Source organism: Phasianus colchicus, chromosome 2 (genome assembly GCF_987193195.1).
Source record: "Phasianus colchicus chromosome 2, bPhaCol1.hap1.1, whole genome shotgun sequence".
In the NCBI taxonomy this organism is placed as follows: domain Eukaryota; kingdom Metazoa; phylum Chordata; class Aves; order Galliformes; family Phasianidae; genus Phasianus; species Phasianus colchicus.
The window spans coordinates 19492201-19518070 of NC_143437.1; the positions used below are offsets into that span (position 1 = coordinate 19492201).

At 35.9% G+C, this 25870-nt stretch overlaps 1 protein-coding gene across 2 annotated transcripts in view; it reads right to left on the bottom strand.

Moving 5' to 3' along the window:
• Positions 1–21652: 21652 nt before the first annotated feature.
• The window catches only part of SPATA17 (spermatogenesis associated 17), a 90806-nt gene continuing 86588 nt past the window's right edge, over positions 21653–25870 (bottom strand). For both annotated transcript variants that reach the window (XM_031595871.2, XM_031595864.2), the window contains one exon: positions 21653–21800. In XM_031595871.2, the coding sequence (XP_031451731.2) occupies positions 21720–21800 (81 nt within the window). In that variant the 3' untranslated portion in view covers positions 21653–21719. The remainder of the gene's footprint in view (positions 21801–25870) is intronic.

Sequence of the window (25870 nt, forward strand, 5' to 3'; positions counted from 1 at the left end):
TGATATTACCTAGGGTGTTTTTCCATAAAAATGCATATTTGTCAACTAATGAAATATTTGCCTTTGTAATAATTCCTTATTTTCATCTTATAAGGCAAGTCACTTGATTAATTGATTAGTGTTTGCTTCTTTTTTTTCAACAAGAAAAAGGCCCTTCAATATTTTCACTGTTGTTTAATAGTATGTTTAGCTACATAACTCTCCACAGATTGCAGTAGGGCATTTTGGGGGCTACAGATAAGAACAATAGTTAACTTCCCACTGATTCTATGTCTGTATTAGATAATTAAGTACATTGAGATCAAAATAGGAATGGTATAGAAATTCAGTAACTAAGAAGAGGATGTTGAAAAAATTCTGATATCAAAATCCCACTACCAGATGTGAAAATGTTTAGTCATCAGATGTCCATACAGTTTTAAACTTCCTATGAGTTCAAACTCACTTTTGTCTATCTTCACATCAGAAGCAGAAGTCAAACAAGTCTCATAAAACATGGAGCTCCCCAAGTCTAGCTGACAAGATCACTGTTGCTCAATTATGTTGTTTTCAAACAACAAAATCTTGACAGAATTAAAGTTTCACTCAGCTTTTTATGTTAGCCAGTTAAATATGTTAAATTCATAACCTTAAGTAGTGAAAATAATAGGATTCTTGTTGTTGGATTGAGAGGTAGATTTTAGCACTTTCAATTTGAGTTCTTCCAATCAACTGCCCATTAACAGCAACCTCAACATATGATTGGGTTCATTCTTAGCAGATATGCTGTGCCTGAGCCCTGGTCCTCTACTCTTTATAAGTTACAGTGCTACATATGGTTAGCTGAAATGTCCATAAGCATCCAATTAATTAGCACGTGGATTTCAGTGGCAGAAATTGAATGAATAAACAAGAATGAGCAAATGTTGCTAGAGGGAGGAGAAAGTTTGATTATAAAGTAGTATTTGTATATACATATGCTCTGTAAATATATTTTCTACAACAAAACATGATGTTAAGTAGTTAGCTCAGCCTGAGTGCATTTATAGAACTTGTGAGATCTTTCATCAAAGGAAAAATTGACCTCAGGACACAAAACTTTCTTACTGATGTGCTCAGTTTATGTTTTTCATTTCTTATTTTCATTCCATTAGCCTTTGCTGCACTTCACTGTACATTTTTATAATTCTTCATTCTTTCTGGCTCATCCAAACTACATATCATTGCAAACTAGTAGCTCATTCTCCCCTATTTGTTGTTTAGCCAAGCTTTCACTATGTATCTTTATACTTTTCAAGCATTGCTTCAATGAAGTGCTATTAACCTTTCAAGTATTGACTCTGGAAACATAATAGTTCTTTCATAATTAATTACTCCATGCGTAATAGTTTGCATGAAAAATTAATAATGATAGTTTATCTTCTTTACAGAAAAACAGTTGAATGAAATTAAGAAGATCTTTTACAAAACTATAACAAGCACTGTTGTCATTTGGAACAGAGGGAAACTTTCCAGAAATACAATTCATTGAGTTTGAGGTTTCTATGCCGTTCAGTTAGAAATATGAATCTATTGATTGCTTGTTTAATTTGTAACATTTCCCTGGATCTCACCAGACAAACAGAATTATTACTCCAGACAGCCTTCCCTCAGTTAAACACTTATGGCCTTATCCTCAGTGCCTCTTTCTATGCATCAAAAGACACTGCCTTCTTTGGACAGCAAGTTATCATATGTACAGACTTCACTACTCCAAAGGGCAATGTGATTCTGGTATAGTCTCATCTGTGACCCACACCTTATTAGCAGAGTAGAGAGGCTTCATCAGAAGCCAAAGAAATAGTTCTCTTGGCTCTGTGCTCTGTTTTCTGATGGCAATTGCATATTTCATAAAAGGATTTTTCTCTTCCTTATAGGCTTATGTTCAGCTTTTTTCTTAAGGAGGTGAATGTTTTGGTTTAGGTACTGCCCATCCACAGGCACTTGATGTCAAAGTGAACTCTGGAGTTAGAGTTTGACGGCATCACTGAACCAGATTACATTGAGGAATAAACAGAGGGAAGGCAGCAGAAAGGACCCTGAGTGGAAATCCCTTTCTTTCCTTTCCTGGAGAACAGCTGCCAACTACGGTAATTTAGGGTTTGATCCAAAGCTCCTGGAAATCAGCCTGCTTTCATTTTTGGTGGTTATTAGCTGCAGCAGCATTGCCCCTGAACACTCAGGACCTCCAGTTGTGAATCACGGCATGAAAGAAAAAGACGACTATACCTAAATTACCTCCTCTGTACTTAATTTATGCTGATGCTAAAGTTTGTTCTCTCAGGACCTTCCAAATATAGACACAAAATTCTGTTTCCATTGGAAAGCTGAGAATCTTTTCTCTCCAGAATGTTAGAGTTCTATTTTATAACCTTGATATATTGTCTCATCCTAACCTTGTTATTTAATTAATTCTGGGCTTTAGTGCATTTCTGAGGTGCTAATACTAAGTTTGTTGAAGAAGAGGACATTGATTTGCCTTTTTAAAGGCAGAGCATCAGTGTAAGATTCACATTTTAAATGTAATACTAATTATGAGCACAGAAGTTACTTCTAAAAAGTCTTCTACTCTTTGCGTCTCATAAGATAGATCTAGATAATTCAGGAGCATTCACAATATTCATTTATTGTCATCTATGATTAATGTATTAATCTAACCATGTGGAATTAGTATTTTAGTCTCAATATTGCATTTACTGTCGTATTACCTTTCTGGCTTAGGACTTTGAAGTTTTTGGAACTGTTCTGGGGAAATGGAGTGTGATTAATTTTCTTTCATTTTCATCTTTTATTTTTTTCAGTAGAACCAAAGTACTGTTCCCGGAATACACTGGGAGACTGACCTCATCTCTCAGGTCCAACTAAGATCTCTACTAAGAGCTGTGGCAAGGCATTTACATACACAGTCTCAAATATTTTTTTTCCATTTACAGCTCTTTAAGATGTCACAAAATAGGTTAGCTGAAGATTACTGACATATCTAGCATTTGCTATGGTTAGATAAGGCTGTTTTATCATACTATCATAGAATGGTTTTGGTTGGAAGAAACCTTAAAGGTCATCTAGTGCTAACTCCCTTGCCATCAGCAGGGGCAACTCCCACTAGACGAGGTTGCTCAAAGCCTCATTCAACCTGACTTTGAACACTTCCATAGTTGGGGCATCCACAACTTCTCTGGGCAACATGTCCCATTGCCTCATCAAAGTCATCACGAGGAATTTCTTCTTTATATCTAGTCTAAATCTACCAACTAGTTTAAAGCCATTACCCTTGATATCCTTGCCCAAATTTAATTCTGTCAGGGCTTTAGCTTTCCTAACACGACCCTTGGCTGCTCAGATAATTTCTCTGTATTTCATTCAGGCTACTTGTTCTTGCTTCCACTCTCTGTAGGCCTCCTTTTGTATATGAGATTGTCCAGGAGCTTCTTGTTCATCCATGCAGGACTCCATGTTTTTGCCTAACTTCCTTGTTGTTGGAACACATTGCTCTTGAGCTTGAAGGAAGTGATCCTTGAATATTAATCTGCTTTCTTGGGCCCCTCTTCCTGCCAGGACTTTGTCCCATGTTACTTTACCAAGCAGATCCCTGAACTGGCCTCTGTCTTCTCTCCTGAAGTCCAGTGTACTGAGCTTGCTGTGCAACTTCCTTGCTTTCCTAAGGATCTTGAATTCCACCATTTCACAGTCACTGTATCTAAGTCTGCCCTTGAGCTTCACATTCCTCAAGCCTCAAGCCACAAGCTCCTCCTTGTTGGTGAGAATATATAGAGGAAAGTTGTTTTGTGTTTTTTTTTTTTTTTAAGGGAGCTATTTGATGTTGATCAGATCTTTTAAATGATAGAAGTGTTCCCAGAGGAAATGGATTAGTAAAAAGAGGGTAGATGAGGCAGTCAAAAGCACAAACTGCAATTTGCCACATGGTCTGTGTAATTTATCACACAAACGTCTTTGACACATACATGCTAAGTGTGTATCCTACAAGTTTGATTGTGCTGCTCTTATCTATCCACTTAAGCTTTTACCCAGTCTTCTTCAAATGCTGAAAAAAATGTTAAGTAGCAGAGAGTTTGCAACTGCTTAGTCTATAGAGCACAGTATACTTATGAAAATATTCAAAGCAGCAATTTATTTAGATGCTGAAAATTAGACCCAGACTTAGTTTAGACATGAAGGTACAAGAAAGAATAGCATCTTAATAAACCTGATGCAGGTTAGTTAGAAAATACCTTGTGCATCTCTACACACTCTACATGCAGTACTGAACAGAGGTATCTGTGCTAGTTAACACATAGAGATGTATTTTTTGCAGTCTGCAGATGACTGCATGGATATTAATGAGATTCAGTCATTTGTGCTAGAGGCAACATTTCTCCTAGATCATCTTATTTGTTCTATATTTTTATCTCCTGCTGCATCAAAAGGGTTTAGTTTGCTGGAGTTTCTTTAAAAGTTACATTGTGAAAACAGTGCAGGCATCATGCTGTGTTCACCCCATAAAGTTCTGCACCAGTAATTCCTACAATGTTTTGTGCTCTTATGAAAACACTGGAACAGAATCAGTATTTTAATAGAAAGAGCTTATTGATTAAATTGTAACACATCTATACTATCAATTTTTTCTCAGCTGTGACTATATATTCAGTGCAGTCCTTCAACAAATGAGTGTTACCAATAAAGAGTGAATAGCCACCATTTCTTAATTACATTTTAAATTAAAGACGGAAAGTGCTGTACATGTTGTTAAGACAATAGTGCTAAAATAACAGAATAAATACAAGTTCAAGGGTAAATTTTTACTGGTAATATAATTTAGAAAAGGAGTAATTATTTCTTGCTATCAATACCATTAGATAGCATAACATAACATTTTCATTATCTTAGCTTTGACAAAAGGGATACTCAAAACAGATCAAAGTAAAATAGCTAAAAAACGCATGGTTTAAATTTCTTTAAATCCATAGTAAGCAGTGCTGACAAACAGAAGATGACTCCCCAAAACAATGGCATACATTATCTCAGATAAATGAGTGGTGAAAATATAATGAAACACTGTTTTGAGATAAGTATGTAGGGAGATACAGGCCAGCAAAAACAGTTGCTGATGAAGTCACCCCTCTTACTACCCCAAATTGTTACTTAAGAAACCTACTAGAGTTGCCAGAGGAAGCTTGTGACATTCTGCAAGTTTAATCATGTTCAATTCATTAACACAATTAGACCTGTGAACAAATTTATCGACACAGCCAGAATTACTTAGAAACAGATACCAGGTCATAGATTATGGGAACTTTTTCTCCATCTCTATACGTCAGACATGATTCCCTGGAAAAATACATCAGCCAATCATTTGGGAATATATTTTTCAAGGAATAAACTTGCTATTTTCTCTATATCAGTTTTTGCATTTCAGCAGAAAGGCCTAATTGCATCCTATTATTAAAAGTAGCCCGCAAACAAAGACCTTAATATGCATGACTGTCACATACTTGTGATTGATTCCTCTGCTAAATTTATCTATCTATTACCAAGATACATTTTAGGTCCAGAGCTTGATCAAAATCAGAAATCCCTCAAAATTTCTGGAGAACCTCTCTGAGAGCTGCCATTTTGTTCTGTGCATGCGTATGGGAGTACTAGGAGTAAATCACTGAAGTGATTGGCAATTCAAGGAGAAATGTACATGGGAGATCTCACAGGAGAAAATCCTTCATAGAAATCCTATTCCACACTTTAACCACAGCACCTCCCTTTTTGTGATCCACTGATCCACTCCCTACACCTGTGAGTCACAAGAAATTTCTGCAAGGTTTCTGCAAACATTCTTTGTGAAAGTATTTTCATGCTATTGTCTTCTGAACAACCTGACTCCACTAGAGCAGGATTGCCACCAAATGCCTGTGGTTGTTTTCACAGGCCCACTGTGATAAGGAAACCAAGCAAATAGAAGGAAATGGTATGAATCATTTTGGGCAATTTTTCCCCAGTTTGCATTGATTTCTCTACTTTCCCTCTACCTTTACCGTTTGGAGACCTAAGTAAAACAGATGAAGGGAAAATTATATCTTTACTTTCCTCAGTGCATGAGGAACTTGCGTGAATGGTCCCCTCTAATTACAGGGGATTGGGAAAAATCTCATTGCAAATCTGCGTAGAACCGGGAGGCTCCTAAGGACAGTTAAGCAGTCCTAGTTCTGTAACTGACAGATGTTGTAAGACTAAAGGCTGTGTCCTTTTCTTTTTCTTTCTTTAAGTCAGTTTTATAATCACAACTCTGTTCCCCTTGTTCACTGGACACAAAAGAGCTCCCAGGAAGTTTCACAGCAATTTACTTTTAATACAGAAATATTGGTCAGCAAAGAACTAGCTAAAATTCATGGCCATTAGGAAATCTACTTAGAGTGAAGCTCAGAAACTGCTTGATCTATTTTCCACGAAGGTTTTGTAGTTCTAGGGACAAAGCAACAAATAAAACCAAAACACTAGAAGAGTCTACCTTGTTTGTCTCTAATTTATGACAGGTAATAAACGGGATCATCACTGTTCCTTTGTTAGGCTTTATGAACAGTTTGACAGGCCTGGATTCTATCTAACAGAAGGCAGTAGTCCACAGCTCCATGTCATCTGCTTCACAGATTTATTTCCTTGGAAATAAATTTGATTGGAATAGTCAGTTTCCAGTAGATCTCAACACAGATGTCTACAGAACTGCATGTGGCTCTCCATCTCTGTTGCATCCTTCATAGAATGTATAAAGTCTGTGTGTGAATTCTTACCACAACTGAATAATAGTCTCTGGCACTAACACAATTTAGCATCACTTTCCAGAATCTTTAACTCTCATTATTACCTTACAGAATGAGAAGAATTCAGGTACTTTTGGGTCAGGACTGGTGAAGTGTAAAAAACACCTGTCTTTAATTAGGCTAAGGTCATCTTATGGATTTTCAGGTATCTGAACATGGGTGAGAGGCAATTTGGAAAACTGATTTGTTTCCTACCTTCTTCTGAATGCATGGAAAATACCAAAATAAAATACACTTACCCTGATAACACTGCAATAGTAAAATGCATATGTAGCTTTTGCTACATTTATAGTATATTAATTACAGAGATGTTTCTAATAATATGGTTAAACTGTTGGATCTACCTTAACTGTACTATTAAAAACCATATATACTGTACATTCACTATTACGCAAGCAATTCATAGAGCATCTAAAGGCCTTTAATAGCAATCATAAAAATTAATAATAAAATATGTAAAAGATAAGCTACCATGAAAACATCAGAGGAAAACGATGACCTGTATATTTTAGATGATGCAGCCTGCATGATGCTATGGTGCTACTTCCATTCAGCTACTGTTTTGTTGAAAAGATGCATGCAAGTGTTAAATAACCTGATGGGTTAATGCATTAGCTTTTCACATTACAGGATCAAAGTTAAATTTGATTTTAGTTCTATATCAGTTGTGTTTTGGAGGATCCCCCTTCTTAATGAATTTCTCAAACAGAAAAACTACAATAGAGTTTGGTACAATTAATCAGAATTAATCTTCCTGCACAGAAAGAATCCAGGAAAAGTATGCTTGTGGCTACAAGAGGGACTGCAACAGAGAAGCTAATTCTATCTGACCTACTGCATCTTTAATGTTATTAAGCAAATAAAGTTAACCAACTAAGTTGATGCTGAGTGCTATTCAGAAGCCAGTAATGAACTGACAATAATAGTGCATAGTTTAAAGTTATGTTGGTGATGAGCTGACGGTTGGGCTAGATGATCTTAGTGGTCTTTCCAACACTAAAGATTCTATGACTCTAATAACAGACAGTCTTTTTTATCATTAACCGAGAGACTAGGTATGTTATCTGTAATAACATACACATCTGACTCCACAGCATCATGAAGAGATACCAGGCCAACTTTGGGCTATAGGTACAGCACTTATGTGTGGACTTGTTTGTCCATTCCTGGAAGCAAAGCTGTACTGCATCCAATTTGACACTGGACTGAGCTGTGTCAGACACACCTGTGTGGTGAACAACTCTGCAGCAATTACTTAAACAAGGTTAAATACACCAGCATAAACCAGCACAGTACCCATAAGCTTAACTTATTTCTTTAAAACAAAAATGAAAAGCACACAAAGCTGGAGAAGGTTAACATTCAGAAATAAACAATGGCTTTCAATCTGCAACTAAGCTTTTCTCTGTCTAACACTAATACTTTCTTTGCATTAGTTTTTGACATCAGTCTTTCACTGTATTACAGCAGTAAGTCATTGTGGATTTACTATTGCCATAGCAGTAGCAGAAGACTTCTTTTTGATGTATGAGAAACACAAGTTCTGCCCCTGGCTTCTTAAAGCCTCTACTTGCTTACAGCATAAGAAATGTATCAGTGTGGACTTTAAATCAGCAGAGTGGCTGAGACCGACTCAAATGCACAGAAGCTGATTGATGAAGCATGATGCATCCCTTAATTAAGCAGAAGCTACTAATAAAAATGAACTTACTGGATGATTTGTGTGATTCTTGCAAGGCAGCCATATGTGCTGCACACTGGCAGTGGGAAAGGGTGGTATGCAGCTGATGATGGGAACTACAGAAGAGGAAAGTTGTTAAGAGAGGCAGTTTGGGCGCTGTCACTATTTCAGGGCAGTCTGTAATTAATGTCCTTCTCACTTATCCTTGTCTCTGTGAGAAGTTGTCCTCTCCTCCCTCTCTGCATCCTTTCAGCATTAGTGCTTGCCATCACTGCTGCTCCCACACCAGTATCTAGTTTTACTTCTTTAGCTGTGATTGCAGCATTTGGGGGAGATAAAACTCCTTGAATCTGCACATCTGTTCCCTTTTCTGTGAGCTATAAATGTGCTTGTCTCAGCAAACCTTCACATCAGCCAGAGTCCAGGTAGCTCTCCCTGTGCTTGTCTCACTGCAGCATCCCAGGTGGGAGCTGGAGCAGGAGCATACTGTGCAAGTAGGATCAGGAGACTTCTGGAAGTCACTCTCTGTGCCATGGGCAGGCGACCAGCCGCAGTTGCTTTACCTAAGCATGCAGTTCACCTCTTGAAGACCCAAATTAGTCTGAGGATGATTACACAACCTCATCGGGAGAGCAGAAGTATTACCAACTAAGTAACAGGCAATAAGTTAGGATGTTATGAAAGTGTGGAAACATTCTTTTGCTTACTGTGCATCGTCCTCAAGATACCCTGCTTTAAACCAAACATATGAGAATACAATGTAAAGGAAGAAGGGATGTGTGATGTTTGTATCCTCAGTGTCTCCACACTGTATGTCTGAAAACTGAGACATAACTTCCAGATGTGTATTCTTTTTTCAGTTGTTTGTTTTTTATTTTTTAACTTTTTCAGTAAACTTTTTTTAAAATCAACCTGAATATGGCTAGGCAAGAGTTCTGTAAGAAAGGAGCATGAATTTAGTGTAAAACAATAAACCTAAACCTCAGAAAATAAGCAAGCCTCTCAAAAGTAACATAACAAGAATACCGCCCATAATGCATGTGATGTAGTCCGTTTGTGCTTCTCAGCACAGCTGTAAATATGGCTACAGTGTTCAATTGCAGATGCCTTTTTTGAAAGAGATGAAGAGAGAAAACAAATGACTGGAAGTCAAAATGAGAAGAAAATGACAACATTTTGTTTGTTTGTTTGGTTGAACAAAAAGAATCATACGAACAATCTTCATATTTGTAAAAGTTACCTGGTAAAAAAGGAAAGGAATAAACTTTTCTCCATGCTCTTTGACAGTAGAACAACAGCAACAACAAAATAATAATAATAATAAAATTGCAAGCTTAAATTGAAGCAATGGTGATTCAGACTTAAACATTTGGAAAAACTTTCAAAGAACATGGATAGTTAAACACTGGAATGGATTGCCTAGGGGTGTTTTGGAATCTCCATGATTGGAGTTTTATAAGAACAGGTTAGACAAACATCTGTCAGGAATGATTTAGGTATAGTTGATCTTGCCTTGGGGTAGGGAGATGAACTAGACGACCTCTAAAGGTTCCTTTCAGCCCTCTTTCTATAAAAAAATGTGCTCAATGATTGCATATCGAATTGAGCTTGGCACCTTTTAGTAAACCTCATTGTTTCTGCTTTTCTGTTGTTCACTTTGCAGCTCAGCCATGCCGCAGAATCCAAGTTTCAACAAGAATCTTAAAAAGCTGTCTGATGCCAAATAGTGCTCTGGTTCTTTTACAGTGTTACATTTAATTAGGGTTCCTAATTAATCTTCTCTGTGTATTACACTATAACCAGCCATCAATGTTAATAAAATCTTTGCTTAGTTTAAAGACTCTCTGAAAGTTTTCATTTGGAAAGTGAGACCATCTGGTCCCTCTACCTCACCAGGATTAGATTCTGGGTAAAGTGTACTCCATCTGTTTCTGAGATTCATGTACATATTACACAGTTGTGTGTGTTGGGGCAAGGCTAAGTAGGGATTTCATTGCCAAGATAGCTGAAATACAGTCAGGTCTGTCTAGAGAATCTCTTTGGTACTCTCAAGGCAAAGAAAAAAATCCTTTTCAAATGTTCTCAGCATCTCTTCAGAGCAGGAGTGCTTATTGTTTCTCACTGTGTGAGGTACAGTTTTCCACTGAGGTATAGTTCAGGACTGTTATTCTAAATGTTGAAATGGTAGTCTGTTTTATACTGTGTTTTATACTTTTCTCCAAAAGGATTCTTCAGCCTGCCCTGGTACTGCAGAGATGTCTCTGACAAATGTGAAATAAAGGGACTGTGATGCAGATAGAAAGTTTGTCAGTGCAGAACAGGCCCACCTATTGAAACAGTCCCTGAGCTGGTACAAGCTCAGTCCTCTCTGCTTGGTTATGCTTTCAAATACCCTTAGCACCTCACATATGGTGTTAGGCTTCTCTCTGACATTGTTAGACAAATTGAATATCTTGATTTACTAAACAAAGCAGTAATTTTGACCATTGCAATGCTTCCTCAGCTATGATTATATGGTTACTTCTTAAAATGACCATACAACCAGATGACTGAAATTCCCAGTCTTCTCCCATCATACAGAGCAGCTTATTTGGAGTAGTCCTGTGATTGAAGCACCTGCAATGTAGTTTCTGTTCCAGCCATAGCCCAAACTTCCTTTTAGCCTCACCTGATTACTTACAGAAGACGTAAAGATGTTATGGGAACGTGGAAGGCAAGCCCAATCACCTAACTGGCAACAGATATTTGTTTCATCATTTTAGGTCTATCCCCCACATTCTACTTTATTTGGGTTGAACGATGTTAAAAATACCCTATAATTATTATACTTGTTTTATAGTATTATAAAATTACTATTTTACATAGTAATATATACTATGTATATATAGGGAATTACTTTAAAATTTCAAATATGAATATGAAATTTTGGCTCAGGTGCAGATTTCTGGGTGATGATCCAGTCAGAGTGAACCATTTTTTCATTTTGATAAGCAGCAACTTGTAGAGTTTCATAGCTATTGAATTGAAATCCCAATTCTGATTTGACCTTAAATCACAAAGTAACTGACATTCAACTGGAATATCATTTTTTCCAGCATATTTTATTCAAAATTGATTGCCATAGTCAATAGACTGTGCATGGAAAAATGCTGCACCCTGTTTGGTTTTCATTCTTTTTGGCTAAAATCCATGGAAGAAAAAAATGTGCAAAAAAGTCTTCAAACATTAAAACTATTTCAGTAAAAATCACTATGGGTATGTGGAATTTCTTGCTCTCTTACAATGTGTCCTACACTTGTTCATGCTTTTTCAAAAAACAAAAGCCAAAAACAACAGCAATAAGGCAAAACAAAATAAAACAAAGGGGATAGTTGCAAGGGAGAAGTGTGACAATTCTGTCTCTGGATGTAAAGAGCCATTATCTATGACTTAGCTTTCTCAGCTTACCTATTTAGAACTTCAAGTAGATAACAGTGACTTTCATTGATGCTGGCAGATTTATGGGGCCATCATTAAAAAAGAGCGAACTGGCCTTGATCAATGTTTTCAATGGATGAGGTATATACTTGCTTTCCATCAATATCAGACATGCATCACTACTTTTCCTGCCTGCTCTTCTTCTTCTTCTTCTTTTTTTTTTTTTTAAGAAAAGATATAAATTGTGGCAAAGTGCAGAGTAACTATTTACTTGAGGATCTAGTTTTCGATGGAACAGACCAATATCAAAAATTTGTTCAGTTTCACACCTTCCTCTTTTTTTGATATGTTTGATGTTAGATCCCTAAATGGACATTTGGATTATTTTGCATCATCAGCACCATTTTTGTATTTTGGAAAAAAATGGCAATAATTTCCTTTGACTCATGAAAATCTGGATTATATCTATCATATAATCCATCACTTGGTAACAAATAAAAACAGGTTTCATTATCTGAAGAGGCATCATTAGGATTACAAGGGTGAATAAATTATTTTCAGCTTTTAATTCCATTTAGTGACATAGAAGTAACTTTTTAACATTATATTACATGGTTGTTTAAGTGTATTTTTTAAAGTCAGCTCTGTCAAACAAGTGTAGGAATAACCTGTTTTGCAGACACTCCAAGCAACTTATTGAAGGTTTTATGAAGTGGAGCTATAAAATACATACCTCCTACCTCTGACATTCCAAGAGTGGTTTAAAGGAATTGAAAGCAAAAAGCTTCTGAACAGACTCAGTAAACTCAGGCAGCCAGTTGGGTTAGGCTCACAGCTCAGACCTTTAGTTAACCCACAGTTCTCCTGCCTTTGCTCCACAGCTGACAACCTGCTTTGCCCTTCAGCTTGGTGCCATATCAGTCTCCTCAGTAAAAAAGAAAGCATACCTTGTGCTTTGAGTTGCTTGGGACTCTTATGTTGGTCACCTCTGATTTAAACCGCATACTGTGCAAAACTGTGTTCTGGTAGGTTAATTGTACAACTTATGCTATTCTTCTATGTATTTTAAAGAACAAAACTGAACAACTGAACAAAAAGAATTTGAGAAGAACAGAAGAGTTACATATATGAAGCAAGTAACTAGTGAATTGTTATCCCAATTCCAGTAATCTCTAACATTTCCTTTCTTGGTGGAAGAATGTTTTTCCTCTACGAAAATCTATTGGACACTGTACTAAAACCACAAATTTTCAGACCTACATTCATGTCTTAGCAGCAATTCTGACACAGCATTTTTGGAGAAGAGGACTCAGTTTTTTCTAATCCTATTCACTTAGAATTTTTGCATAGAAAAGTGCCAAGATCCATCAGTCAAGTCCTTGCTACAAACTTATAGACAGCAATAAAACATTTAATCTTTGCTATGTTTTGCTAACTCTATGTGACAATCTGAGTAACAGACGTATCAGCTAAATGTGGTCATGCTGTGAAGAGCCAGTTTATCAATATATTTTGAGAAACAGCATGGTCAGATTCCTTTTATCAGTGTAAAAACTGGGGCAACCTAATAGTAATCAAGTTCAACAGAAGGTTAGTAATGACTGGTTCAAGATGAATCTTCTCTCAACTATCACTTCAGGCTTTCTGTTGAGAGAATTATGGTATTGTTAAAACGTTACCATTTCTCTAAGCTATGAGCAATCTGAAATTTATGAATAATTTGGATTTGAATGAAAATTAGCCAGCTTAATCTATTTCCATATATAATTACTGAAGAAAATATCTGATTCCTTCAAATTTTGACTGTTCAAATGAACTTTTCATATTCAGAATAGAATTTGTGATTCCTCAGAAAGAATTCTCAGGAATCGCTGGCACAGATTTTATTTTCTTCTTCTAACTAGGCATAAATATACATTCACTGTTAAAAAAATAATAACAAATCATTAGCAATTCTGACTAGCTGCTGGACTGAAAAATACCAGAAGAATGACAAAATCAAAGGAGTAAACATTAACAGCTCTCTGAAGCTTCATTTTTTCTATGTTCTTAAATTGTAAGAGCAAATTTTTTTTACCCTTGTTATGACAATCAGCTTTGTAAGAAACTATCTTTATTTTCTTTGACAAATATCTCTGTTCTTAAAAGAAGCTATGATGAAAGAGTGCATTTTTTCCAGCTTTGAACACCTTCAGCTAGAGTGGCTTTGAAAACAGTGTGCATCCGAACATCTTTACAAGTTTGCTTGTATCAGTCATATGTGTGAAGAGAGAAAGCAAACACCAGTGAGAGGTGAGCATATCCTATCAAATCTGCTGGTATTTGGAGCAATCATTATCAAAGACAAACCAGAAAAAAGGAAGGAGAAAGGAAAAAAAAAAAAAAAAAAGGGAAAATAAAAAGGAGATCAGCAAATGACCCACCACATCCAATCTCTGACAAAACTATGAACTTCTGTGTACATGCATGTGGATTCTTTGTGGCACTGGGACATTCTGTGTTGACAATAGATATATACATGTATATACATATACATACATATTGTATATATATGCATATATAATAATGAGAAGGATGTAAGAGGGATAAATACTGATTTAGTAGAAGTGCCTTGTCATTTTAGCTATGATTATGCCTGAGGAAGAGTTACACAGTCCTTACTGCAAAAATATTATATTAAAAGAGACTTGCACTTTGAAAATTAAAAGGAACCAGAGCAAATATTCTTGTCTTTTAACTAGAAACACATCTTCTTGTCATAAATGGTCAGATCCCACCATTCGATTATCCACTTGTAAAATATAAAGTCATCAAAAACCTTTCCTGATTCTTGGTGTTCAGCAACAGCTGTGAGATATATGACCATGAATAGAAATGAATGAGAGCTAAGTCATGTGTTAATCATTCCCAGAACTAGGTCAAACATAAGCTCTCTCTTGATGTTTACAGACACAGCTGCCTGTCACGGTCATCCTCTTCAACTGTCATTAGACTACAAATGACGAACTAACAAGTTGTAGGAGCTGTGGCCCCAAATATCTACATGAAAAGTGGTCTCAGTCAGAATTTCTGCATTCTCAGGGGCAACAGCGACTTGTCAGTTCATTCTTTACTGCAGAGACATTGCTTTGAGTCACTCCACTGTAGATTTAGAATGATTGACACAACTGTTTTGAATAACAGGGATTGATTCACACCCTTGCCCAGATTAATTCCGCCTCTTCCATTTTCCTCTTTGACATCTGGATAAAATGTTCCCACTATTTTTAATATGTGTCACTGGATAGATTTCATAGGGAAGACTGTTTCCATGTTTCTTCCAGTTCCTACTCTATTTACTTATTTGGCCTGGTTCTTATGTTTGTTGTGTGGTCTTTTCCCTTTTCAAGCAATTTATCTTTCCTTTAGATTTGTGTGGCAATAGCACACAAGGGTCTCTCTTTTGAATAGGGTACACGAACCTTCTTGTGAATCACAGAATCACAGAATGGCCAGGGTTGGAAGGGACCTCAAGGATCATGAATCTCCAACCCCCATGCCACATGCAGGGCCACCAACCTCCTCATTTAATGCTAGACCAGGCTGCCCAGGGCCCCATCCAATCTGGCCTTGAACACTTCCAGGGACAGGGCATTCACAGCCTCTCTGGGCAGCCTGTTCCAGTACCTCACCACTCTCTCTGTAAAGAATTTCCACCTGACGTCCAAAAACATGACCAATTGTGATACTCACAACAGAACCTGCCAGAAATATGATGGGCAGAGACCCTGGCAAGTCTGTGGAAATCTGGAGTTCAGCACTGACCTCTTCCTCATCCAGTTTCTATTACTGAAACAAATATGTACATCAGTAGAGAAACATATAAATGCACCCATTGTAAATTACTTTTGAAACAGCCTAGCAATTTGGATAGTTTAAGTAATCATCTGCACTGAATATTTAGGGATGAAATTTAACTTTCTAAACACAGTTGTCATTAAACATTTTGATATACTCTGTGATTTAGAAATAAGCTGTCTAGTCAGCCCTTGGTTGCAAAATGTTCATGCTTATGTTACTGCCATGTGTGTTCAGGGAACTGTGAAGAAACGAGCAAGATCTCTCTGCTTGGGAAAAATGTTTAGGTGTGATTCAAAATCCACACTGACTTCTTCAGAATTCTCCATTTCCTATTTTGTCGAAAGTGAAATATTGATGGCAAACCAATTCCTGCTTCATCTGTAGATGGCAAATCTTTGTGGGGGAGGAAATCTATCTACTAATATAGCAGTCTGTATCTCAGGAGGGAAAGAAACTTTAAGAGACACAAATTTCTTCAATATTTGAGATTTTTATTCCCAACAAATGTCTAAGTAAGTTATTTGTTGTTGTTGTTGTTGTTTTTAATGCCATCATTAGTATAAACTATAGATAAGCTGTGTTGCTCTGAAAATGGAGAAATAGAGAGGATAAAATAAAAGATCAAGCATGGAAAAATGCAGGAGGGTGAATGATTCCTAGCAGGAACACAGGAATCTAACATACCTGGCACACTGCTTTGAAAAATGGGGAAAGTGAAGCCAGGAAATATCTTTTGAAGTAACAAGAGACCACATCAGTCTGTTTCGCCAGGGTCTGAAACACAGCTGGCTGCATAATTTTGTTCAAAACTAGTAGGCATGTGTGAGATGGTTATAGCCACAAAAATGTAAAGTATGGACAGTCTGTTTCACATTGGTTTTGCATCCTATGCACAGTGATTCACTTGCCTAGATTTTGGCCACAATATCAGCAATATCATCAAGAAAAACTGAGAATCCTGCTCAAGAGAGAAGCTACTTTAAGAATATATTAAAAGAAAGTTTAGCACTTGTTTTGCTTGCAAATGATTAAAATCTACAGTTCTTTCTTTATCTACCTCTCCACCAGAGTAGCTTAGACTATAAATCTAATGAAGTGGCAATAAACTGGAAGAACAACTGTTGTTACTATAAAATGATACGGTGGAATCAAATGAAGCATGTGGATGAGGAATTACCACCACCACCATGCCACAAATGTACGGAGAAAAAGTAAAAAAGGCAACTAAACCTGTTCTCATCTTCTTTTCACAAGAAGCATGTCTTAATAACTGGCAAACATTGTCCCTCTTTAAAGATAGTTCTCATGATATGAGAACATAAAGCCTGTAATTGCAAGTGCCCTTTATTTGTACAGTAACCAGAGATACATTATATAGATGGTTAGGTTCTTTTTTATGTTGTTGAATAGTTTCACCCAAAACAAAAGCAATATTAAGATTCATTAAACAGCATAAAGTAGTAAAGAGATACGAGAGTTCAGTTTGGGACAATTCTAATCTAGTCCATGTGCATTATTGGCTATCACAGTACTCTTAACTTACATGTGAGAATCCTACCTGCCACACATACAACAGCACTGGTCAGTGCTGTTTCATATTTTTTTTAACCAACCATTATATACATGGAGCATCAAAGCTTTTTCTTGAAGTGCCTGAATGGTTTATCTCAACAGATTTCCGCATTTAGGAATTTCTTAACCAAAGATCCTCAAAGGAAGCAGTTTAATGCAAACTCTCAGTATGTCACACTTTGGCAGTGATTGCTTAATGCAGCAGTGCACTAATGAATTGCTCCACTGCATCCTCTGATCATGAATATGAATCGGAGTACTATAAACTGAACTCAATGTACTGATAAGTGACTGTATCTGATTGTGCCAGCAGCCAGATGATTTTCTCATTAATGAGCTGAACTATTAAAAGATGGAAGAATATGAAGCCAAGCCAGCTTTGCAGTGTCTGATATTCTTTGCTGACATTTTTCCAGAATTATCAGAAATCTTTGTCAACTAGTAAAAGAAAGCAAAGAAAAAAAAATGTATTAAGAAAGCAGTGAAGAAATTAAGCTCCAAGGTCCAAATTCTGTTTCTGATGACAAGAGCGTGACTCCTTTATGTTTGTAGAGTTTGTGTTTCAATACCCAAATTTTACAGTTAAGGAATTACGTATTTTCTCTGCTTTTTGGTCTCTGCTTTTCTGAATACAGGATCCTATGGCTGTCCTAAGAGTCAAAGCTCCTCATCTTTCTAACAGACTACTCTATGCAGCACATATGGAATTCATTAAATTGAGGACCATTGACTTATGAAGGACATGTTGCAAACACATCTTTTGGAATACCAGTAATCTCTTGGAGATATTTTTGAAATTTGATCTTCTCAGAGCCTCATACAGTGTCAAGCATTGGTATGTCAAATTGTGTTGTTGTTTACAAACATCATTATTTTACTTTGCAGTTTAAATGTGGTCACAGCTCAGCTGCACACAGCCTTCACTATAAATCCAGAATGAGGGACCTAGATCACTCACAGTGCTCCTACCATCAGACCTCTTCTGTTGTGCAATTTGAAGTGTGGCTTATTTTAAACAACAACAACTAACCAACCAAAAAATGCCCTTTTGCTTGAAAGCTACAGTATCAAATTTGGACCTGAAAACTGTGTGCAGAGTAAATCAAAATGTAGTCAATACTACTATAGTAATTCTGCCTCTAGAGGGCATTACAAGCTAAATGTTTTCTATGAGGAGTGTTGAGAGCGTCTTGGATCAGCCCAGAAGACAGCCCTTAGATTGCTTAAATTAAGAGATTTTCTGTGTTAATGACATCATTTATGTAGGACTCAAACAAAATTATTGGGCAGCAACACCAAAAGATCTTTAATCCACAGGATAACAGCAGATAGATTCTTTGAGAAGAAATGTTACCAGACATTTCAAGTATCCCAGAAAATTCTCATTATATGAGATCCTGTGAGCAACTTGTAGCAGAAAAATATTCAATTTTAATGACTATGCCTGAATCCTTTTTATAAGTGCAGTGATCCCCAGTAGTGGTTAAACCCAAAGATTATTAGCACAAATGCTTCGAATCTTTAACACGTGGCATGTAGGCCTGTGTATGTGATATAGGAATAAATAACATCATTGTTTGACTGTCAAGATCTATGAAGTATTTAAGGTGAACAGATAGCACTGAGTGTCAAAGTATTAAGTTACAATCTTTTTATGCATTAGACAAGTGGCATAGTAACATTCTGCAAGATGGTTTTACAGTTTCTTCCCAGTATCTGCTGCTTCCTGAAGATATTTGATAAGCCTCTTTAGCCATGCTGTATGAAAATGCCCAAAAGTATTTTTCTCTTCCATGCAAGTGGATTCAATCAGTACAAATGTCAACAAAACGTTTGTGTTTCCATGTCTGAGAAGCAAGAATTGTGCATCTCTAGTTTCATGCTGAAGATACTTTATTTAATTGTAGAAAACAGCTACGAGGACGCTTTGATATATTTTAGCTATGGATGCTTTACTATTCATATTTTTTTTCAACCAAAATTGACTTTATTTGATGAGGCAATTAGAATAATCATTATTATTATTTATTTTCTAAGGAATTACGACTTATAGTCATCTACTTCCCTGGTACTGCAGTGATTCTTTTGAGTTTTGGATAGTGCTGTTAGTAGTCTGTCAATTATCAAATCCCACTAGATTTCTAGGGAACTATATATCTTTCAGATTCATGAGTTCACTTCAGATTTTCAATGTTCCTTTCTCTGTGCCTCTATCTATAGCCATCCTATGTTTGTAAGACTGAAACTGTGAGAATAGGTTGCAACATCCCCTATGAAACAGAAAAATTTCCTCCAAAGTACACACTATTCAGTAAGAGAGGGATGAAGGTATGAAGGGAGGGAAGGAGGGAGGAGAAAGGGAAGGACAAATGCTTGTTTATCAATTAAAGTGAACAGTGTAAAGAGGCTTGTGGGAAGTACCTAGTTAATTAGAAACTATTTTTTTTTTTTTCATTTTTTGTTGTTTCTCCTTTTCAATTGTTTCATTGTTTGTTAAGAGGAGGCAAATATATTCATTTATGCATCTATACCTCTTGGGTTATATATATATATATGCATTAGTCAGACAATTAAAATAAACAAGAAGGTTTCAACCTTCATCTGTGCTGCAGACTCTTTACTATGGAGCACAACTGCTATTCCAGTGCTTGTCTGCATGGCAAGCTTTGTTTTGTCCTGGGGTCAGAGATACTGAAAGGAAGAAAGTGAAAGAAAGACTAATCTGATAAAGGCATTGCCATTTCTAATCGAACTGATGGGAAACTGTGGTATGGAGTTAAAGAGGTAACACAGGGTGAATTTCTCTGAAGTGATGAACTACCTTAAAGCTGAAGCAATCAAATAGATAGCTCTCACATATAAAAATTACTGTGGCATCTTTATTTATCAACAGTTTTGCAAAAATGCATCATGCTCAATCCCCTCTACAAACAACTGAAGCACTCTGAATACGTTTGATGGGATTAAATCTTAATGGGAAGACTCATCCAGATGTCTCCTTCTCACTTTTCAGAATGCATTTCACATTTCCATGTAGAACAATAAACTTTTCAAACCTTGAAAATCACAAATTCCAAAGAGTAGCAACACTACAGCCAATACTTAAACTCATAACCTACTGCAGTGGAACTGAAAGAGCTTTCACTCTTGTGTAGCTCTAGTGGCAAACAGCTGAAATCTTATGGAAGTGAAATTTGTGAATCCTAGTTCAGAAAGTACTCAGACATGTTTACATAAACCTACATCCTATAGAGTTTTCCTGAATACTTGGAGAGAACAAGAAAATAATAAAACAAAATTCAGTAATAAAAAGCCCCTCACTGAATATCTGATTCAAACACTATAATCAAATACTATCTGATAAAATACTACTTGCTGCAAACACATTCAAATGAACTGAAGAGAGAGCACGGTAGCTGAAAACTCCTGTAAAAACTCACTTGTGTCAATTGAATTTATGATTTGGTCCTGACAAAATGCTGAACTTCTTGGAGTCTTTTGAAATTAGTGAGCTTTGAAGATATTCAACATTTTGCAGTTGAATTGAGTGCTAGAAAACACAGCAGTCTAACTTCAGTTTTGTGTGATCACATATGTCCTTTGATAAACATCACACAAATATGTTACTATGTAAAATGCTGCTTAACACAGGACCAAGACTAAATACATAGATATTGACAAAGAAAATTAAGTAGATATAGAAAAAGTGATTTAGTAATAAGGTATATATGGAGCTGATAGAACTTTCATTGTTCAACAGTAAAGCTATATCACCCACACAGGACTTAAAAGATTTTGAAATAACATCTTACATTTAAATAGCCTACCTAATTCCACTGTCCCTCTGAAAAGATGGATTTCAAAAAGGATGTAGATTAATAGAGAAAATGATGAAGAACAATGATGAAATGGGTATATCTGTAGTTGAAAGAAAAAAAAATACACTTAACTTTTTTTTTTTTTTTTTTTTTTTTTTAACTTTTCTTAATTTTTCTCTTTTAGAGCTAGCCTCACTTGCAAATCTCTAATAAGTGTGTTTTGGAGTCTTTTACTTAATTTCTCTAGTTTTGTATCATAAATAATTTGCATTTAAATAAAAGATAGCATGTTCAGAAATAGTTTCTAAGTGTCATGCAATTTTCCTAAGATAATACTGACTTCTTTTTCAAAAGCTCACACAAAAAAAAACCCACCTTTGATTAATGTTGAAAGCTGTATTGCTTAAATATCAAGCAAAATCAATTAACAGTACTTGAGACATAGTATACATCACTTTACAAAAAGGTAATTTATGGGACATTCAGTCAACATACTGCTGTGCATTTGCTGTATTACATTTATTGATTACTTATCAAGTGTCTTACATTGCATAGTTTACAGAATGATTACACTATTTGTCCAGCTTTTGAGTAAGTTTTTCCAAACTTCTCGAAGAGAACAATCGATGGTAACACAGTTTGAAAGTCCTAAAGAAAGAAGAGAGAGACAAAAAGGAATGTTAAATTTAGTTTTCATGTCTATGCCTTTTACTTCTCACAGTACTTTAGAATACTAAATATACTCTTTTAGTTAAATTTCTTTACATAAATTAGAATATGAATGACAAAATGTACATTTTAATATAACACATACATTAGTTTGGAGATGAAAACAATATTCTATTGATACAGATGTGAGAAAATATATATTTAAAATACAGTTCTATGTAATGATAAGTATTGCAAAGATTTCCAGGCTCAGAAGGCAGATTTACTGCCGTTTATGTCTCATGGTTTACAAAATTCTATTCTCCACTGTGGGAAGCAGGTAAAATAAAGAGAGCAGGTTATTTTTGCCATTTTTTAACTTTTCTACCTTGTTTAAACTTAGAATATGGATATAAAATCAGCTGCGTGAGAGAGAATTTAAAAAAAAAAAAAAAAAAAAAAAGATGTGTATTACATAAATATTAGTGTTATCAAATTAACTAGTAAATTGACTATGGAATTGTGGCAGAAAGAATACAAGCAGGATAATTTCTGAGCACTTTTTTTTCCAGGAAATTTTTTCATTCTTGCACTGAATTTTTTAAAATGCAGATGATTACAAATCCACATTGAATAAGAGAAATGAAAGTAAACCTTGCCTTGGAGTAAAAACTCCACAACTAACAAAGAAGAAAGTCAAATAAGCTAAGTATTCTAAAAATTATTCTGTTTGAGCTATTTACTAATTAACACCTGTAGCAAGCCCACTCATTTAGAATCATCAAAACATTCCTAAAAAAGATATTTTCAATGACTCTGAAATACTAAGAATATTATCAGCCATGGAAAATACTTGTTCGTTAAAATCTTTTTTCTTTTCAGCAATTAATGTGCTAAGAGGAGTTATCAGCTTCCCAGGCTCTAATGGTTATCTTCTAAGAGAAAACTTTTCACTGTCAAAATGATGTTTGTGAAAAGCTTCTATGGAAATGCAATGAGTCTTAATAAAAAGGCTGGGGCCAAGCCAAAAGGTATAGCTTCACAACACATTTCGCAATTTGTAAAGTTTGTTTTTTTCTCAAAAACAAAACAATAACATTTGTTTTCTGAAAGGTGATGTGAAGTAGAATTATAATTTCCTGGATAATTTATATTTACTTACTTCACACCCCACAGTTCAGTTGAATCTCCATAAGCAGGCAAAGCAACTACGACTTCTGGTAAGCTCTATGCTAACATTGACTTGGAACACCTAAGTTTAACCTCCTGCACTTCATACTTCCACACCATGGCCATATCTTTTCTTACATCAGATACTTAAATTTATTTGGTATGATTCCTTCAACACTCTAGAACATAAATCTTAAAGCAGAAAGGTAGATATACACATTCAAAATGAAATACTTCCTCTGTGATATCCTTTAATGAATTGTGCCTCCCAGCTTCTTACCCAACAGAAACTGGTTATTAGCATATTTTCATATTATAATTAAGAATGGCACGGAATTTCAATTTTCATTGCGTGTTTGGCATCACAAGCACCTTCATAATGCAGGAAAAAATTGTCCATTCAGGCAATTCAGAGCAGACTAGACTATCCTTTCTTTTGAAAATAGGAAACATAGTCCTATTTACGTCCAGGAGAGTTAAGCTCTGGTTTAACAATTTGGGAAGGAAAAAAAAGCAGAGAAATTGGGGTGAGACAGGGAAACTGGTGTACACCCCCTACATCAGGATAAAATCAGGAATGGAGACTCTGAGCACTGAAGAAGTCTTCAATTGCTGGAGCAGACGGCTTTTGCTATTAGGATGCCTGGCCAAACAAAAACAATTGGCTGCCAAAATTAGCTCCTTGGGACGATTTAGGAGCCTTTGAAGTGAACAGTTTTTTGAGCTGGAACTAAGCCCAGGTCCAGCTTCAAACTCAAATCAAGATGACAAAGAGGAAATTTTCTGTGCCACACGCCCCCTCAGTGTAAGATTACTTTGGGTTGGCAGCTGCACTGTTTATCTTGTTATTTAAAGCTATCTCACTAGATACTCACAACTGAGCATTTAAACAACTGGCTCTGATTATGACGACAGCAGTTATGTTCAACCACATTTGGGAAACATCACACAGTCTGACAGATAATGGAATTATTACTGGCCTTACAGTTTGACTGATTTAAGAAGTTTATAATGAATACTAGATGAACGTTGCACAAAATGCACATAAAATATGAATACATTTTGAGGAAAAGACATGCAGTCATTTCTATATTTAAAGAGACAACTTTTAATCAGTTTTTAACAGTGTAAAAAAGGCCTGAAAATATCATTTAGCCTTGCAAGATCTACTCCTCTGCACTGAATTGAGCCTATCCTACTATATCATTGTAGCTGAATCCTACAGAGTACTGAATTTACACAATTATGTAAAAAATAATTTTGAATAATTTTTATTACTTTGCAAGAACAAAAGTTGGAAGTGCAGAAAAACACTCTTCCAATATTATTTTTATCCTGTCATTGATGGTAGCAGGAATGAATTAGCTTATGAATGCAAATTCCCATGTATTGGTGAAATAGAGTTTTGCTGCTTCAAGATCTTAGAAGCACAGATCTGAATTTTCTCAATTTATTAAGTTTTTCAACAATGCATTTTTACAGTGCAATATAATTCCTGGAATCAGAGATCTGTAATTTGCATGACATGAGACCTATTTTTAAATTCCCAAGCCAAGTTAATGTAACACCTCCTTTTTAAACTTGTCAAGCTTTGACTCCTTTCACTCTAGTAAATTTTAAGTGACTCGATCCAAATGGCAGAACTTAACAAGACCTATGAACTCTTTCAATATATTTGACTTACTTAACTGTCCTGTGCACTCATCAGTTCCAAACAATTAAGATAAAAAGGTGACATAAAGCCACCAAATAAAGATTTGTGTCAATTAGCACACTCTGATGCCATAGATTAGATCTGCCAAATCCTCACATAGTTTATCTTTGGAAAGTTATTATTAAAGTAGATTCTAAAGGAAATTCACATCTGTGTACATAGGCATACATAAATAGAAAGACAGCTTACAAACAATGGGCAAAAAAGCAAAAGCTTGCAGAGCTAAATTGGATGTATGTATACCAGCTTAAAGGCCTTCAAAAATGTGTTGCCTCATATTTCTAGTGATAAATTTGTAGTAACAATGTTTTTTTCCAAACAATCTTGAGTGCACTGTACAATTTCCTATAAAATAAAAATGCACTTTGGAAAGAGCTAGGAAATACACTCAAGCTGGCAAATTTAATGAAGTGGAAAGTCAACCACTTCAGTCCAAAGTAGGCAAACAGCAGCAGCATGTCCACTCACAGATTTAAAGGCCAGAAAATACCATTGCAACAATTTATTCTTAGCTCCTGGATATACACTTCAGGTTTCTTCCTACAGCAAATCTATCAAGTCCATAACAATTAAGAAGCTAATAAGCATATGATCAGCTTGGAACAATTCACTTACTTAACTGAACTTTGATTTCAGCTTAAGAGCATTCCTTAGTCATTCTCTGTAAAGACAACAATTCATTTTGTTGCCTATTTTGCCATTTTCGGCCCCTCACTACAAGAAAGATACTGAGTTACTTGAGCACTTGCAGAGAAGAGAAACAAAGTCAGTGAAGGGACTGGAAAACTAGACTTATGAGAAGAGGCTCAAGGAACTGCAGTTGTTTAGTTTGGAGAAGAGGAGGTTCAAGGGATACCACATAGCTTTCCACATCTACTTGAAAAGAGGTGATAGAACGTGAGGCAACAGCCTTAAGTTGCAACAGGGAAGGATTAGATCAGATAATAGGAAGAATTTCTAAACAGAGAGAATGGTTATGCATTGGAATGGGTTGTACAGGGAAGTGGTGGAGTTGACATCCCTTGAAAATAGGGACATGTGAATGTAGTACTTAGAGATGTCATTTAATGGTGGACTTCGCAGAGTTAGGCGATGGTGGGACTAGATGATCTTGAAGACTTTTTCCAATGCAGATGAGTCCATGATTCCATAAAAAGAGATTTTGATATATACATAAAGATTAAAG